This window comes from Gobius niger, assembly GCF_951799975.1.
Source record: "Gobius niger genome assembly, chromosome: 8".
Taxonomy (NCBI): Eukaryota; Metazoa; Chordata; class Actinopteri; order Gobiiformes; family Gobiidae; genus Gobius; species Gobius niger.
In genome coordinates this window covers 14,020,111-14,036,203 of record NC_136859.1, presented here as the reverse complement: position 1 = coordinate 14,036,203, position 16,093 = coordinate 14,020,111, and the positions used below count along the sequence as shown (strand labels likewise).

At 43.5% G+C, this 16,093-nt stretch overlaps 2 protein-coding genes across 2 annotated transcripts; one reads left to right on the top strand and one right to left on the bottom strand.

Moving 5' to 3' along the window:
- The first annotated feature begins 296 nt into the window (after nucleotides 1-296).
- Nucleotides 297-3,930, top strand: rnf41l (ring finger protein 41, like). Its single transcript, XM_079561199.1, has 6 exons — nucleotides 297-831; nucleotides 1,393-1,608; nucleotides 1,901-2,040; nucleotides 2,966-3,128; nucleotides 3,213-3,333; nucleotides 3,442-3,930. Exons 2-6 carry the CDS (start codon nucleotides 1,403-1,405, stop codon nucleotides 3,817-3,819), a joined length of 1,008 nt encoding a protein of 335 aa, XP_079417325.1. The 5' UTR covers nucleotides 297-831; nucleotides 1,393-1,402; the 3' UTR covers nucleotides 3,820-3,930.
- A 109-nt stretch (nucleotides 3,931-4,039) lies between these two features.
- virma (vir like m6A methyltransferase associated) lies at nucleotides 4,040-15,977 on the bottom strand. The gene is given in 28 exon segments (XM_079560967.1): nucleotides 4,040-4,227; nucleotides 4,229-4,334; nucleotides 4,654-4,800; nucleotides 5,314-5,660; nucleotides 5,733-5,899; nucleotides 6,150-6,246; nucleotides 6,974-7,128; nucleotides 7,200-7,340; nucleotides 7,420-7,552; nucleotides 7,627-7,841; nucleotides 8,736-8,982; nucleotides 9,231-9,466; nucleotides 9,544-9,699; nucleotides 9,774-10,162; nucleotides 10,243-10,336; nucleotides 10,426-10,508; nucleotides 10,585-10,739; nucleotides 10,822-11,349; nucleotides 11,748-11,974; nucleotides 12,039-12,182; nucleotides 12,281-13,017; nucleotides 13,407-13,619; nucleotides 13,698-13,817; nucleotides 13,918-14,077; nucleotides 14,154-14,202; nucleotides 14,731-14,817; nucleotides 15,107-15,219; nucleotides 15,879-15,977. Coding segments are annotated over 28 exon segments (5,418 nt in total). The 5' UTR covers nucleotides 15,942-15,977; the 3' UTR covers nucleotides 4,040-4,118.
- Between the last annotated feature and the right edge of the window lie 116 nt (nucleotides 15,978-16,093).

The window sequence follows — 16,093 nt, the reverse complement described above, 5'->3', positions numbered from 1 at the left end:
TTTTGGTTCACATCTGGCTATACCCTATGGATAGAGTATGGTCAGTACAATTTCTACAATATCATTAGTCTATTTATTTGTGGTTTAAATAAATTATTTACTTTTTCATACCTGTTTTAGCATGTGATTTATAGCTTGTGAAATTGCAGCAGCGAGGCAGTTGTGGGGCAATACTAAAACGGGACTACAGCACAACATTGTACCCTGCTATAGCCACAATTATGTTGTTTCATGCAGACTTGTTCGTATACCTTAGCCATGTTTAGCCCTCATTACATCAAACCATTTAAAACTTTGATAGCATAGCAATTTTAAACATTTGGAGAGTTGCTTTTTGACTTTTGTTGTCTGTCAGGATGTGTCTGATGTTGTATGTACAGTGTGTAATCTAATCAGAGAGGGAGAGAGTGCATAATCCATGTTAATCCCAGCGTTCACAGGGAAAGTTGGGATGGGCCATTGACAGAGCGAGAGAGAACTGAAGGGCAGTGCTAATCTCTGGGGACAGCAAGAAAATATAAATAAACTACACGATTTTAATAAGGACATACTGAAAAGACACTGAGAGAAAATCCGTCCATATATTTCGCTTAATTTGCTGTAACACTGCCCGTCTGGTTCGTTTTCATCTGACAGCTGGCAGGTTGGTGGTCAGGTTGCCCGGGACACAGCTCCATGGAGACACACTCCCAAAGCAGGAGACACAGGAGGAGCCCTTCACCTGGATGCACCACAGAGGGAGGGAAAAGGAGCTGAAGAAAGAACAAGCCCCACATCAGAGGAGAGGAGTCACGGAGCAAATAAAGAGGAAGAGGAAGAAACTAGGAGGAGGTGAGCCTGTGCTTTCATCTTATATTCAGGGTTTGGCAATAACTTTTGTCTGCTGTGGTTAGTAGTTGAATAAGGTTAGTTGATGTAGCTTCAAAAGTTGGCCCATCATCCTGCAATGAATTAAACAAAGGCCTATTATTACGCCACAATATATGCTGGAAATGCAATTTATGAATTCACATTGGCTCTAATTTTGTAGAAAGGGGATTTGTACTTGCCTAATGCCAACCCTTTCCAAATGTTAAATGAAAATACAGCCCACTAATAATTCTTATGCTATAAATTTAGGCAAAGTTTGTACTTTTATTAGACATAAGGCTATGATTAAGAAAAAATAAATAATACATTGATAGTGTACAATAGATTTTAAATGATGGTACCATTTAAAGGCAAAGCAGCAAGTACTGCAACAAAATGTATCTAAAACGTTCGTCTGGCGAGCCAAAGCATTAGATACAATTGAAATCTCCCCTCATTTGTCTTGCCCTGTATTGAACAGCTTAAGGTGTAAACATGAGTAACTGGCAACTAACAATTCACTGTCTTTTGGCTTCACGCTAGGCTCGGGAGGATGGGCTTTGATCTGGAGAGGTTTGTGGGTTATGTGAACGAGGGATTGCTCTGCTGCGTCTGTCGAGACGTGTTGGAGCGCCCTCTGCAGGCCCCCTGTGAGCACGCCTTCTGCAGCGCTTGTATCAGCAGCTGGTTGCTCCATCACAGCTCCTGCCCTGAAGACAGACTGCCGCTGGATGTGGGCAGCCTCAAACCGCTCTACAGGTCGGTTTACAGCAAAGGGTATTTTGATTTTTAATAAAACTTTGTACTGCATACTTGTATGAAACTGCAAGATTGTTTCTCCAAGTTAGGGCACACATTTGGACTGTGTCCCCACAAATTGAGTATATTAGGCTATCTATTGATATTTCTCCTGATCACTTTCTCCCCATTATGGACGTCAAAAAATATTTTGCTTTCATTTGTTGATTCCTATGGCAATAGTAAGAAACTCTCCATCACCTGAGACCCATGGATTGATTATTGAAGTCATCTCTTCTCTCCTTGGTGGCAGGTACATGCGAAATGACCTAAACCGGCTGCAGATCCGCTGTGTGAATGCGGCCCAGGGTTGTGAAGTGGTTTCTTCTCTGGAGAACCTTCACACCCACGAGGATGAGTGCGAGTTTGCCTTCATATCCTGCTCCAACACAGGTGTGGCAGTGTGTCAGTTGTATCCAACATTTCCCCATTTTTTAAATTTACTTTAGTGGTACCTTTATACTTGGTCATCAGTTTACGATGCATTGAACATATATTGTATAGAGACTCTAAATAAACATTATGAACAAACTGCACTGGCTGCAAAGATGTGTAAAGATAACCCTTTACTTTAGACCTCTACAGACATTTGAAATGAAAAGCGGGTATTGGTTTAGCAGACCTGGGCATGTTGAAAACAATACAGAAAAATCTAAATACTGCCCCAAAATTGATCGGTCCGATACTACACTGAACTCATATGATGTAACTAAAGCCTATAGTAATGTGACACCTTGAAGTGAGGGCCTCAGGTGGCTGCTGTTGCTATGGTTACAATGCACACACATAGACTTTTTCTTTATAACTCATTGGAAATGTCACATTTTACTTGTTAGGAATTTCACCTTCAGCACTTTGTCGTAAAGTAGTTGTATAATTGTGCTTCCATGGTAATGCTGTGACTGTCACTGGCAGATGGGGAGTACATATGTTGCCACTGTGGTAGGTAGAGCATGTGCATGAAGCTTGGCTAGAAGTTTGACGACATTTGCTTGGCCTGTTTGGTTTGAGGTGACTCATGAGGAGTTTGAGAATGATTGTTTCCATCCTGTTACAATATGCTCTTGTTTTTAATAGAGTTAGCACAGTGGCGCAGCAGGTTAGTGCCCTCGCCATGCAACAAACTGGTCCTGGCTTTGATTCCATTTGTGTGTGGCGTTGTGTAAAGCATACTCTGGTTTCCCCCTACTATGCACTAAAAGCATATCCAGATACTCCTTCTGGGGTCAGCTCTCCCCTGTAGGACATCTTGAACCAAATCTGAATCAAATGAAACTGTAGTGAGAGATGTTAAGCTCTTCGAACATGTCTCTCCCAGGCTGTCCCGTGCAGGTGGAGCGACGGGGTTTGGAGGCTCACCTTTCGGAATGCAGTTTTCGCAGCAGATCTTGTCCCAACGGCTGTGGGCACACTCTGCTTTCCACCGACCAGGCGCCGCATAACTGTGTCGCCGAGCTACGCACCGAAGTCGAAATGCTTAGGTACGATATTAGCTGCAAAATAGGGCAGCAAGAGTATCACCAAAAAAATCTATGAACATAACCATCAGCTGGATCTTTTTGCAGAGCGGAGATGCTGTGTAAGGTTGAGGAGGTGAGGAGAGAAATGGAGTCTCGCCTGGACTCACAGAGGAGACACATGGTTCAGAAAGAGTCGCAGCTGAAAAACGAGGTGGAGGAGCTCAAGGTGTTTGCCATTTTCATTTCCCTCATGGATCAATAAAGTTTAGGCTAACACGTTATTCATGTTCTCTATAGTCACATACTGATTAACACTGGCTCTTCTTTCACGCAGGGCCAACTCTCCCGGGTGATGTGCGACGTGCGCGCCCTTTTGGGAGCGGAGCGACTCAGGAGACAAGAGCTGGCAGAGGCCGAGCTGGAGAAGAGGGAGCTCCTGGAACTGCTCAGGGACCTGCCGCACAGAAGTCACCCCCCTATAGAGGGAGAAACCAGGGACAACAGCCAGACCTCTGAATGGGCGCTGCTGACAGAGTCTACCAGGCATAAACAAAGGGAGAGCCCGCTGCATGCATCCACTCTGTCTCTGCAGTCCAACACAGCGGGGCCTCCCCCATCTCCTCTGCTCGCAGACAGAGCCCGTAGGGGGAGCACACGCAGTCTCACTCTGGACTGCATTAAGAAGAAAAATCGAGAGGTCACCGTCATCTGAAAGCCGGCCTCTATCAGGAAAATGTTTTGTTTTTTGCATTGTAGTTAAGTAAACAGCCAAATTTCTGTGGTTTTAGTTTTGTCTTGTCAGGTTTCCATACATTTGCTGTGAATATACCTCCCATGGCAGTAAAAAATGCAATAATGTGTTTCTCATTTTGAATACCAATTAAAATTTGCTAATATTTTCAATAAACGATTCCTATTATTTCTTTTTTTTTATTAAAAAAATGTCACATCTTTACAACAGGTACAGACACTAATGTCCACATTTTCGACAAAACATAAAGCAAATAGTCTTTATTTTGAAGTCCACGTCCGGGTGCGTTTACCTGGTGAAGGAGCGCACGTGTCTGCCCCTCCCTCCTCCGCTCCCACCTCCGCTGAACTTGCTCCCTTGGGACCCTCTTCCTCCGCCCCCTCCCCCGGCGCTCCCCCCTCCACCGCTGAGCCACGACAGTCCGGCGCCCCCCCTTCCCCGCGGCGCTCTGTCCCGGGGAGCAAGACGATATGCACCTAGAAGAACACGGCATAAAGAGCAAAGAGATGAGTTAATGTCATACCCAAAAATGAATGGCAAAACAGTAAAAATGTGAAATATTTGGACAAGTTGTGCATCAAAAAAGCCAAGTGACATTTCAAAACAGTTTTAGAATTCAGCTCATGATGTTAGAGAAACTTAATTAATATCAAAACGCCACAAATTTGCTAACAGGTGTCGTATTTTGCCATCCCCGTCTGTAAAATAAGGCTTTTAGAGACGCGTTGTAAGCCCCTGCGATATGTATTAACATTTCAAATTGACGCTAAAAACACGTTTTCTAGACACACTCACTTGCAGGTGGTTGTCGTGACGGTAGTGGGCCTCGTGTGAAGTTGCTCTGTCCGCCCCTGGGCTCGCTGTAGGTTCCTCTGTGAGTGACTGCGGGGACCTGGGCACTCCACGAGGAGCCGCGCCCCCCGTCTCTGCGAGTGTAGTTACCTGAAACAACCCGAAAAGAGCAACGTCAATCCCATCTCCTGGTCATCTGCAGCTCTATCTTTCTAAATGCACTGCCCAGCTACAAGACAACGCTTGTAATTAAATACGCACTTTGTAAGCAATATATTATACTGACTGACCAGGTCCTTCCATCAATACTAAGAAGATAATGCCTGTTCAAATGGCTCAAGAGTAGTTAAAGAAACATGAGACATAATTGTATACACATTTCACATCATGGATTCCAGAGCCACTTTGTCACAATTGGCTTGTTTGCACGGTATGGCTATGCTAGTTCCTCTGACCTGAAGTTGTGAGTGCCAGTACTTCCTGTCTGTAATCTTTCCCTGGAATAATAATCATATTTTCTAAAGATTACATAGTGGGCAGTGAGTTCCTGGTAGAAGATCATATACTGTGTGTTCAAATCTTGATGTAGGATTTAACGAGTTCAGAGGAGACCCCTGTGATCAAAAAGGATCGATAGTTTGCAAGTATTGATCTTGTACGTACTGGACATCAGCACTCCTTTGGGCTGGGGAGGTGTGAAGAATCGAGTCTGGCTGTTGAAAGTTGCCCTGCCCCTGTTTCCTGTGAACAGTCCTCTGGTGGGCGGCTTGGGGATGCTCTTTGGTGGCCGTTTCGGAGGCAGAAGCCCGACAGGAGTAATGTCTTTAAACTCCGCGGCCACAAAGTCATCCACGTGCATGCTGGGAGGGCGGGACGTGTTCTGTTTGCGCTGGCGGAAGATGTCATGTGGACGGGAGAGGTTTTGACCGAACCCTCCGCGGCCTCCTCTGCCCCGCGGCGCTGCCATGATGTGTGCTCTTTTGGCGGGCTCGGTGTAGTCCAGCTTCCCACTGTCAAAGGAGGTGTATTCAGTCAAACAAAAAGTGTGTATACGAAACATCCCTATGGAAAATGTTTTATACCTTGATGTAATGAAAGTCTCGTGCTTGTGTTTGCCCAGTCTGAAGCCTTTGGAGGGTTTAGCGTGTCCAGGAGAAGAGGGTTCAGACAAAAAGGAGCGCTCAAGTTCTGCTTTCAGATCGAGCTCGGGACAACACTCCTGAGCCAGACCCATTAGATCCACCTTCACCTGGAATATCATAAACAAAACCTTATTTTACAACCAGTGTGCCCAAAAAAACATTTATTATAGTGCTGTGCTTTGAGCAAACGTCAAGACCAGATAAAGAAACAAAGACATTTAGTCGCAGACATTAGTAGCACATTATTTTCTATCAGGGTGTGATTTATTACGGCATCTTTTCTCCAACATGTATCTGAACTTAACAATGGAAGAAAAGCACAGATATGATCTATACGTAATGAAATGAAAAGCGTACCATATCAAGATCAGGCTCAATATCCTCGTTTTGGAACGGAGAAAACCAGAGCGCCTTTAGCTGTTCATCCAGGGCTTCAGAGAGTATGTACACAGTCCTGTAAGAAGAAAAGTAAATCCGAAATGTCATGTAAAATAAAAACTCGACATCCCTAAGAAGTATTTAACCTCTTAACACCCGGCTTAAACGAGTGTTGACAAAGTGACAAAAGAGCAATAAAACAGTGACAATCAAGTGATGAAACAGTGAAAAAAATGTAACGAAAAATTTACAAAGATGTGATCAATCAAAAAAAGACAAAAAAGTGATAAAAAAAAGTGACAGAAATGTGATAAAAAAATGACAAAAACGCAACAAAAGAGTGATGAAAAAGTAATGAAAATGTGATAAAAAAATTGACAAAAAAGACAAAAAAGTGATGAACAAGTGATGAAAAATTGACAAAAACGTGATAAAGCGATTTTTTTTTTAAAAGCGACAGCAATGTACCAAAAAAGTAAAAAAAAAAGTGATGAAAAATTGACAAAAAATTGATTAAAAAATTACAAAAAAGTGATAAGAAATGTAACGAAAAAGTGCCAAAATGTGATGAGGGTTATGATAATGAGATCCGTTTTGTAGATTCAAATGAGACGTTACACTGGCCTACAGAATGTAAACGCAAGCTCCAGTCAAGAAACTTTTAGATTTGGGTAAAGCTGAACTTGAGAAAATGTGGGGGTTACGAGGTTAATCAATAATTGTACCTTCTTTATCGGGTTTGTTAATGAAAACTAAACAATGTTGAGCGAAAGTAAAGCGGGTTTGACTCAAACATACGGTACCTGTGATTGAACTGGGCAGTGAGGGGCTCGGGCGGGGGTAAACTGGGCTCCGTGTCCAAAGTTGAGGGGGCGTCTGAGGTCGTTTCAAGCGTCTGCCTCAAAACGATTACGCTTTCCAACATCGTTTCCAGCGACTCATCCTCTTTGCATAATTTCTGTCGACAAACAAAAGTTAGTGATGCAGCGGTTTGCATAAAACTATATGCGCCCGAGTGCATTTGTGTACCGTGATTTGCTTCTCCAAAGTGGACAGCGGATGTGATTCAGAGTCCTCCCACTGCAGCAGGGCTTTCATTTCCGACCCCGTGAGCAACCGCGGAGGAACAAAACCTGGCTCCTCACCGCGGGACTGGCCCTCCTCAACACACTGCATATGAGAAACGTTTATATATTTAGGTCCGAGAGATCTCACACCGCTCGAGAACTACAAAAGGGCGACTGCGCACCATGGGTTCGGTGCTGAGGATCTGTCTGAGGAAGTCCAGCAAAGTAGAAAGCAGATCTGTAGAGTCTTTGTTAAAGGGAAACGCCAGCCTCTTTAACATTGAGTATAGGTTTGTGCTGTGTTTCTTTAGAGAACTGAAATAAAAACAGGAGTAAAAAAAACAGCATTAAAAAATTGAGAAATGACTAAAACAAAATCTCTGACTTACATTTTCAGGTGGTATAGGCCATACTCGTGTTCTGTGAGGAATATCAGAGTCCGGAGGCAGGTGAGGAGGAGGGAAACTGTGCTTTCAGAGTTTCCTAAAACCTCTAACAAGGCGTTGCACACCGAGGAAATCATCTCACGCCCCGGGAGTGAATTGGCCAACAGCTCAGCCTCGGACACACAGCTTTCGCCAGGTGTAACCACGAGGGAAATATCCTAATCGAGAGGCATAATCAGTCAATCCATCAAGCAGTAAGCATCAACAGAAAACTGAAAGAACACATATACATGGCGAAAGGGACAAAAGGCTGCCCTGACCACAGCCAAAAGAACAATACTTATTAAGACACAGGAAAGGACAGAATGACTGACTTTTTCAGACTGATCTCCTGCCTTGTCCTGCCTCATATGAATGATTGATACATAAAATAAATAAATGGACAATGGAACATTTTTGAACTCCAATCAGACAGACTTTAAGTTGACGGTGAAACTCGGAAAATTATAATATCATTAAAAAGTGCATTCATTTCTGTTATTCAACTTAAACTGTGAAACTAATATATTACAGACTCATTACATGCAAAGTGAGATGTATAGCCATTATTTGTTATAATTTTGATTATTATGGCTCAGCTTGTAAAAAACACCAAATTAAATAATGTGTCACTTTGCAAGTAATGAGTCTATATCATATATTAGTTTCACACTTTAAGTAAATAAAGGAACTTTTGAACGATTTACAAACTAATTTTCTGAGTTTCACCTGTAGATGAATATGCCCCGACATTTTACTACGACTGGCAGCAGGGGAGGGTGTTCGGGAGATAAAACAAAATCTTTCCTTCTCAAATGCTTAATTTGGATTGCATTGCACTGGTGGCTAATGTAGATTCTAGTCGCAGTGCATTTGTTTGAATTTTTTTTTAATATACTATTGAAAAGGGGGGAAAAAAAAGGAAACACTTGCTCATCGCACTTATCTACAGTATGGTTGCACGGTTACAGTGGCATGTTTATCTCTCTATCTCATTTCCAATGCAGAAGCAACATGACACTGTTTGAGGGATGCTGCTGAAACTGTTTATGTCTATGGCTTTCGGGGTTTACCTGGTCACAGAGGGACTGTAAGACCGTGCCCACGAGTTCACTGCACTGTTGCTGTAAGGCGTGGTCTGAAGGAGGAGCCAGCAGCGACAGCAGCAGAGGAAACAGATCTGCCTGTTGTTCCTCTCCGGACACAGATCCAGACAGCAGATGTAACACTGCACTTTTGCACGCTCGCTGTGACACCAAGGCATCCATCAGAGAAAGCAGGCGCACGACCTGACCCCAGCACACACCTTTTCCTTCGGCACTGCAGAAAACAGACCACACTGTTCAGTCCTAAAATACGAAAGCACCACTGAGAGAAAAATCCATCGTGTGGACTGTAATCTTAATTTGTAGAGTAGACTAAAATATTTTATCAGTTTTTGTCAGAGTAATATATTATAGATGTATTCAACTAAATTCGCATGACATTTCATGAACTAAATCTGGACAAATCATAAAAAAATATTAATCCAAAAACCACGATTAGAAGAAAAACTGGATTGCACTCACGGCTGCAGTTCCCCCAGAAGCTGCTCCTGCACAGTTTTCATGATGAGAGTGGCTGTGGTTGATGAGAGGTCTGCCATCTGCACGCACACTCGCCTCAGCATGGCGAGCAGCGGAGGGCACGTGGTGGGACTGACACACGCGAACACCTCTGAAAACTCCTTCCACTTCGCTCGCAGGTGCATGCTCCACAGCTTTCTGGTGTTTAGAGCTACAGCCACATCTTGGACGGAAATGCCCTGAAAGTCACAAAAGCTCGAATATGACACAAAAACAACCTTTGGAGCAGATTTATGGATGAAGAAATGTAAGATACCTGCGTGCTCTGCATTGGCAGTGGTAGAGGAAGCAGCTCAGACAGCAGTGTGAGGCCAGAGAAAAGGCCTTCAGGTGCTTTTAGGAGTGAAACAATGACCTCTTTCAGCATCAGTGACCATGTGTTACTTGCCAATGTTTCTTCAGTGTGAGTCACCTACAGCGAAATAAAACATTGGCATGACTACTTCTCGCACTGCAAAAGTATATACTTTTAGTTCATAAACACACCTCTTCATTAACTCCTTGTGTGAAAGTGAGCAGTATATCGACAATAAGTGCCTGGACTCTCATCTCCTCCCCATCTAGACGGCCCGTGGCAGGAATGGAGCAAACAATCATGTGGAGAGTGACCAAAACACTGGCAACTCTAGAGTCTCTGAACTGGAATGCTCCTCCGCGCAGCAGCTCAGTCAACATGGTGCGCAGCAGACGCAGCGTACAGATGCAGATGCTTATGATCATACAGCGCTGAGGAGTGGGGCCCATGTGTCCGTGCAAACGCCAAGGCTGCAGCAGCACACTGCACAGCTTCTGCAGCACACGGACACAAGTATCCAGACCCTCCCCAGAAAACAGCTGCACAACAGACAAGCTCCATTTAAGATCCTTCTGTTGACCTGCACGGTGCAGAAGGCAATTTTACATTACAGCATCGGTTTTGCAATTAAGTGTATAACAGAAAAACGCATATAATTACCATCAGAGGAAGGTGAGGGGCAGGCGAGGTGACCGAGGATCCTTAGAGCAGTGACGAGTCCTGTCCCATCAGCCGTTAACACATTTTCCACATTCTTGGATTGAAACAATACTCATAAGATACTCATTCTGTGCATTAGTACAAAATATAAGACTATAGAATGAAATAACAGCCAAACGTTACCTGTTTAATGTACTCTATGAGTGTGGGTATGCTGGCCATCTCAAAGCGAAGCTTGTCTAAAGGCTCCAACCATTTACTAAGTTCTACATCAGCAAACGATAAAAATTAAGCGTTTACATTACACAATTCAAGCCAATGAATAAATCTGAGCTAACTCACCCTGTAACTTAGCATTTGTCTCATCAGCCTTTGCTATTGACAACAATGGTGCACCAAAAAGCTCCATCGTCCTGAGGTCGTTCGAGTTCTGCACCACGAGTAACACTAGCATACAGGCATAGTTATAGGTGACTGCTTTGCGAGTTTTGGTGTCTCTGCATTGAAACAAAACATAAAATCAAATACATCTGTTAATGAAAGGCGGTGTGCTGCACACAAGGGCAAAGCCGGGCTTACCCTTGGCCTTCTTTACTGTAGTGCTGGAGCAGAGTGACCAGACAGGAAATGTTGCTGTCCAAACTGAAAACGTGAGCAACTGCACTGCGGCCAGTCTGAGTGAACGTCATCACATAGAGCCCATTGAGCAGACCAAGTATCTCTGCGTTGTCCCCTTCCTCCAGCCCCACTCCTCCCTCTCCCCCCACTGTCACGTGGTTCATAAGCTCTGAAACACTCTGCAGAGCATGTAGCGCCTGCATCAACCACACTCCAAAGCCCTCTTCACCAAAGCCCGGACCATTCAGCGCCCCCTCTCCCCCAGTGAGCATCGTCTCCTCATTCTCCGCCTCTGTTACGGAGGCTAGAAGTCGCAGCAGGAGGTTTGATGGTGTGGGCTGCGCCAAGAGAAACAACAGACCGGATTGTGTTAGAGACAGGAATCGCAGGAGCTCCTTGACGCCTTGAATGATGCCCAAGTGTCCGGCTGTCCCCGCGGCCGATAGCACCACTGTGACACTTTCCAGGAAGTGGCAGGCGTGCATGTACCTAAGAGAGAAGCAAAGAAATCTATATTAAAAGCCCATTCATCAAGGACACAGGTCATGCTCACGCAACAACACAAACATTCTACTGAGCCGATAGTTTAATGTTGAGGGAGGACAGCTTTCGAATTGGCTTTTAATTATCAACATAACAACAAATCTTTGACTTGGTTGGATTGATCATTTTTTAAGGTCATATTTGCTAGGACAACACAGGGTGAAAGGAGGTGAAGAGTGGTGAGAGATATTCAGCAAATTGACTCAAACCATTCACGCTAGTGGCAGAGAAGTATAACTGTACGTATGTGTATGTGCAGCAGCCTTAAGCACTAGACTAGACACATTTAAAATAATGAAAATTACCCATGCCCTCAATATGAACTTCCAATGTTATCTTCATACCTGTACAATGCTGGGTATGGGTCATCTCGTTCCTGAGGTCCTGTTATTCTGGCTGTTGTAGGGAATGCTTTTCCGGGGGGTTGGACCATGCAGTGAGCAGCAGTTTCCAACAAGTGGTGCAACTCCTCTAAAAGACCAGCGAGTCTGTCCAGCTCCATCTCACTCACGGCAGCACAGCTGAGCGGCAGATCCTCCTCCATAGGACTCTCTACTCCCTCAATATCTTCCTGCATGAGACCAAGAGGTATTAGTTTAAAATAAAATTCTCAGCTATGCAACAGTAGTTCATACCTGTGTAGGCTCGCGCTCACTGAGGGAATCTGCAGCTCGCTGTAAATCAGTGAGCACCTCATAGACATGACTTTTCTGAAGGATGGCGTTTCCAGCTGTTATAACCCTAACAGTTTCCTCACGAAGGAATAGATGAACTAAGCGCTGTCGACACAAGTGCAAGATAAAACATTTAAGAAATACATAATAATATGAGCTTTTGACCGCAATTTAAGTGTTAACTCCTTAGTGTTGCTTCTTACCTGATAGCCACTCATCTCTTGGTTTTCTGAGAGGAGGAAGGCTTCCACGCCCGCAGGGGCACTGATCAGAGCATCCAGCGCCTTCAACAGATTCAGCTTTAGAGTTGAAGAGATGTGGTCTGTACGAAGCAGCTGCAACAGCACATTTAAGGCGCCGTCACGGAGCAGTCTAGACAGGCCTTGTGGACATTCTGCCAGGTTTGATGCCAGCTTGGCACCTGCTTTTAGCTGACGTAGGTTCAGAGCTATAGGCTGTGTCAGAGCAATCTCCATATTCAATGCCTGAAAAGTCCATTCGATAAATGGAGCAATCTGGTTTTCCACCTTATCCTCCCCCTCGCACTGTTTAATTAAACTAGCTAATCCTTTGGAAAGCAGTGCAGGAGCCTCTTCAAGTGCAGTTACCCAACGGGCATCTCTGTCCTCCCTGATGCTGTCACACAGCTCTTTCAACTGAGCTACAGCCTCAGCCTCCTCTCCTACAACAGAGTCCTCTGTGCCTCCAGGATCCACAGGCTCCTCAACACTGGCCTTTTCCATTTGCATTTCAAACCGAGTTTTATATGGAGGACTGAAGTATTGCATTGGCCTGAGTTCTCGCTCATACGGATCATACTGAACAGGTGGGACTGAAGCCAGGTCCTCAGCAGTGTAGTCCATGTCAAATGTTGGCAATTTAAAACTGCCATTATCAAGGTCGTCCTCATCACTGGAAATCTGCTCATAACCATCATTATCTAGGACAGAAAGAAAGCAAGTTTAAAAACATAGGATGAAAATCCCCGTCCCCCAAAAAAATTAGAACACTAATTAAATTCCAAAACCTCAAGGAACAGCACACGCAAGACATGCAAGATCAGCTTAGCATGCAGGATAAAACCCTAGTGTGTAAGTCATGCTGTCGGGAATCAGGATGTTAAAAGGACAATCAGTCTGTCTGACTGACTAACCACCCAAGCAACACAGGATGAACATGCCAAAGCATGTTTTTATGCCAAATGGATCCTTTCCAGTGGTTTCCAAGAACAATCATTCCTGCACAGCCCACATTGCAGCCTCTTGGATTTTCATAGGAATCCATTTGGAAAGATGTCCCCATTTCCTGTTTCTACCAAACCTCCCATACCTTCCTCTAACTCCAGGTCCTCACCCTCATCCTCCTCCTCATCTTCCAGAGCGCTGCCTTCGCTGCGAGCCTCGTCCTCCTCCTCCTCTTCTTCTCCTTCATCATCTGGCTCAGCGTCAGAGTACGGTTCATCTGCCGGCAGAGACCTCTCAGGCGAGACAGCCTCCAGGTAGTCATCACGACCCTCACCTGGTTCCTCTTTCACAATGCCCACTGCATTTCAAAGATAAAACCATTGTGTTCATAATAATATCAATAAAGATCTGACCATGATACATTTTATCTTCTCACTTGTCATTTGAACTTGCTCCTCATCATCATCATCTGGTGGTGGAGGGCCAGGCGGTGTGCGTGGCCCCCTGGGACCTTGTCTTGGGGGACTGCCGTTGTAATGGTCATCTTTTTCCCATTCTTAAAATAATACACATTGAAATAAGGGAAAATGAGATGACGAGGTACATGTGCCAGCTTCATATATTGGGTGTGGGGGTTTAACTGGGACGATGCACACCTTGTTTGACCCTCTTGAGCCCACTCGGCTGTTGAGGAGGAGGCGGAGGTGGTGGAGGGGGAGAGCCCTGGTCATGCCCATGAGAGCGCTCTGCTGTTCCATAAACCGCAACAGTCAGACTGGTGTACCAGCCCCGCAGAACCAGACCATCAGTGTTCACCTGTACATTCAATCGGAAGTTATGTAGACAATCACTAAAACTGAACTGAAGTCTTGCTGATAATCACTTTACTTGCCTTTCCACTTGGTCGGAAAACAATAGACTTGTTCTCATCATATTCAAGACTATGGAGAGAAAACAAACAGCCTGTTTCAAAAAATACAATATTGGGGTTTAAATCTTAGAACTGCATCCCACAAAAATGGCAGGTTTTCCAACTGAACACAAGATGTGTGCTTGATAAATTCCAAAATATATTGAAAAAGGGTGTGTTCAATTATATAACATGTTTCTCCCCCCCCCTAAGTATAGAATGTGTAAAGTTTATGTTCCGGTGTGATAATACACGCCTCTTATTTTAATCACAACGACACATTGACAACTCCTCTATTTCATTCCTATGTTTCACTTTCAGCTACTGTGGGTGGAGTTGTGTTTCTGGAGAGACCTGTTGGCTAGGTGAAGAACAAAGAACCTGAAAATAGGTTGTTGCCAACACACAAAACACAGGTTGTAGCCCCTGACAAAAGCGCTCAACTTCTGCCCTAACCGGTTCTTCATATGAGACTGACATACGTAACTTCTAAGTTTTGAGATCTGACAACAAAAGCTTAATAATGTCTGAGGATTAGTGCACAGGAGAAAATCCTGACCTGCCCAGTCTGTGAAAGGCGGAGTTGTTGGGCTTGGTGACATTATTGAAGAATATCTCCAGCTGAAAAGCATGAGGAGAAGTCTCCCTGGAATGACAGGTGTAAGTTTCGTTAATGCATAATACATTTAAATTTGGTATTGCACTTGCAAATGAAAGCAATGTAAAGAATGCAATGAGACTTATAATGCATGCATCCAATTGTCCGGAAATACCCAGAATAGCACAGCTTTAAATACTATTATCTTCATTAGCTTCAATTATACAAATGTGTTTACTCTGCAATATGCTAAATGCACAGACCAATGTTTCCAAATATGTACTTATGCAACTCTCTGAATGTGGCAACATTAAAAAAAAAACTGTAGGGATCTTACCCAAATGCCCTGCTGTCCGGTAAACTGCTGTGAGCTTTTAACCCTGGGGGAATGACTCGCACCTCTGTTATTAGGACTCCGCATGGAAACCGCACCACATCAACGTTGGTAATCTACAACACAGAAAAAAAAACAACTAACGTTTGAGCAATAAACAAACGCAGCTACTGCAGATATTGCTACACACCGTCAATATGCTTGATAAATATAGAGATAATAAACTATGGAAACGGGGTAAAATGATTGAACTCATCATTGTTACATAAATACTGTCAATAGTACTTTTTTCAAGTTCATCAACTATTCTTGTTTAGTGTTGATTGTTCTTTGATGTTAACGGTTAGAAACGTATCATTTTGTTTGGATGTTGTTTATATAACATGATGTTTAGCTGTGTATTAAATAAGCAGAAAAAGATAGACGTGAGAATGTATTACTTAATACTTGTAACTTCAATAAGGAATAAATAGGAAAATATTGTGAATATTCGTTATTCTCAAAACAGAGCTGCTACCACAACACAGTTAATGCTACATGATAAAGAAAAAGAAGACGTTTGTTTTGGAAAGATTGTAGCGACAGACTTTGCATTATAAAGTTTGCGTAGTAACGTTATTTGAAAAACATATACGACAGGCTAGGAAAAACAATTCCGCTAGCAACCGTTAGCAAATGTAGCATCGTAATCAACAAACATGCAAATGCGTTAATGTAACTGGACATTCCTTTAGCTCATAATTGCTCTCAAGTCAAGCGGTATATAACAGTTTACCTCAGCATTCTGATGCTTAAATGTATCAAGAAATAAAAGCTCCACAGTAGTCTCCCCCGCCATCGTTTTCCACTGTCCACAGAGAACTGTGTACTTCCGGGATCCAACGGAACGCTTCCGGTCCAAGTACTTTTCTGTATATTATTTATTCAATATTAATTTTATAATTCATAATAAAATATGTTTTGGCTTTATTAAGCAGTATTTATATTTTA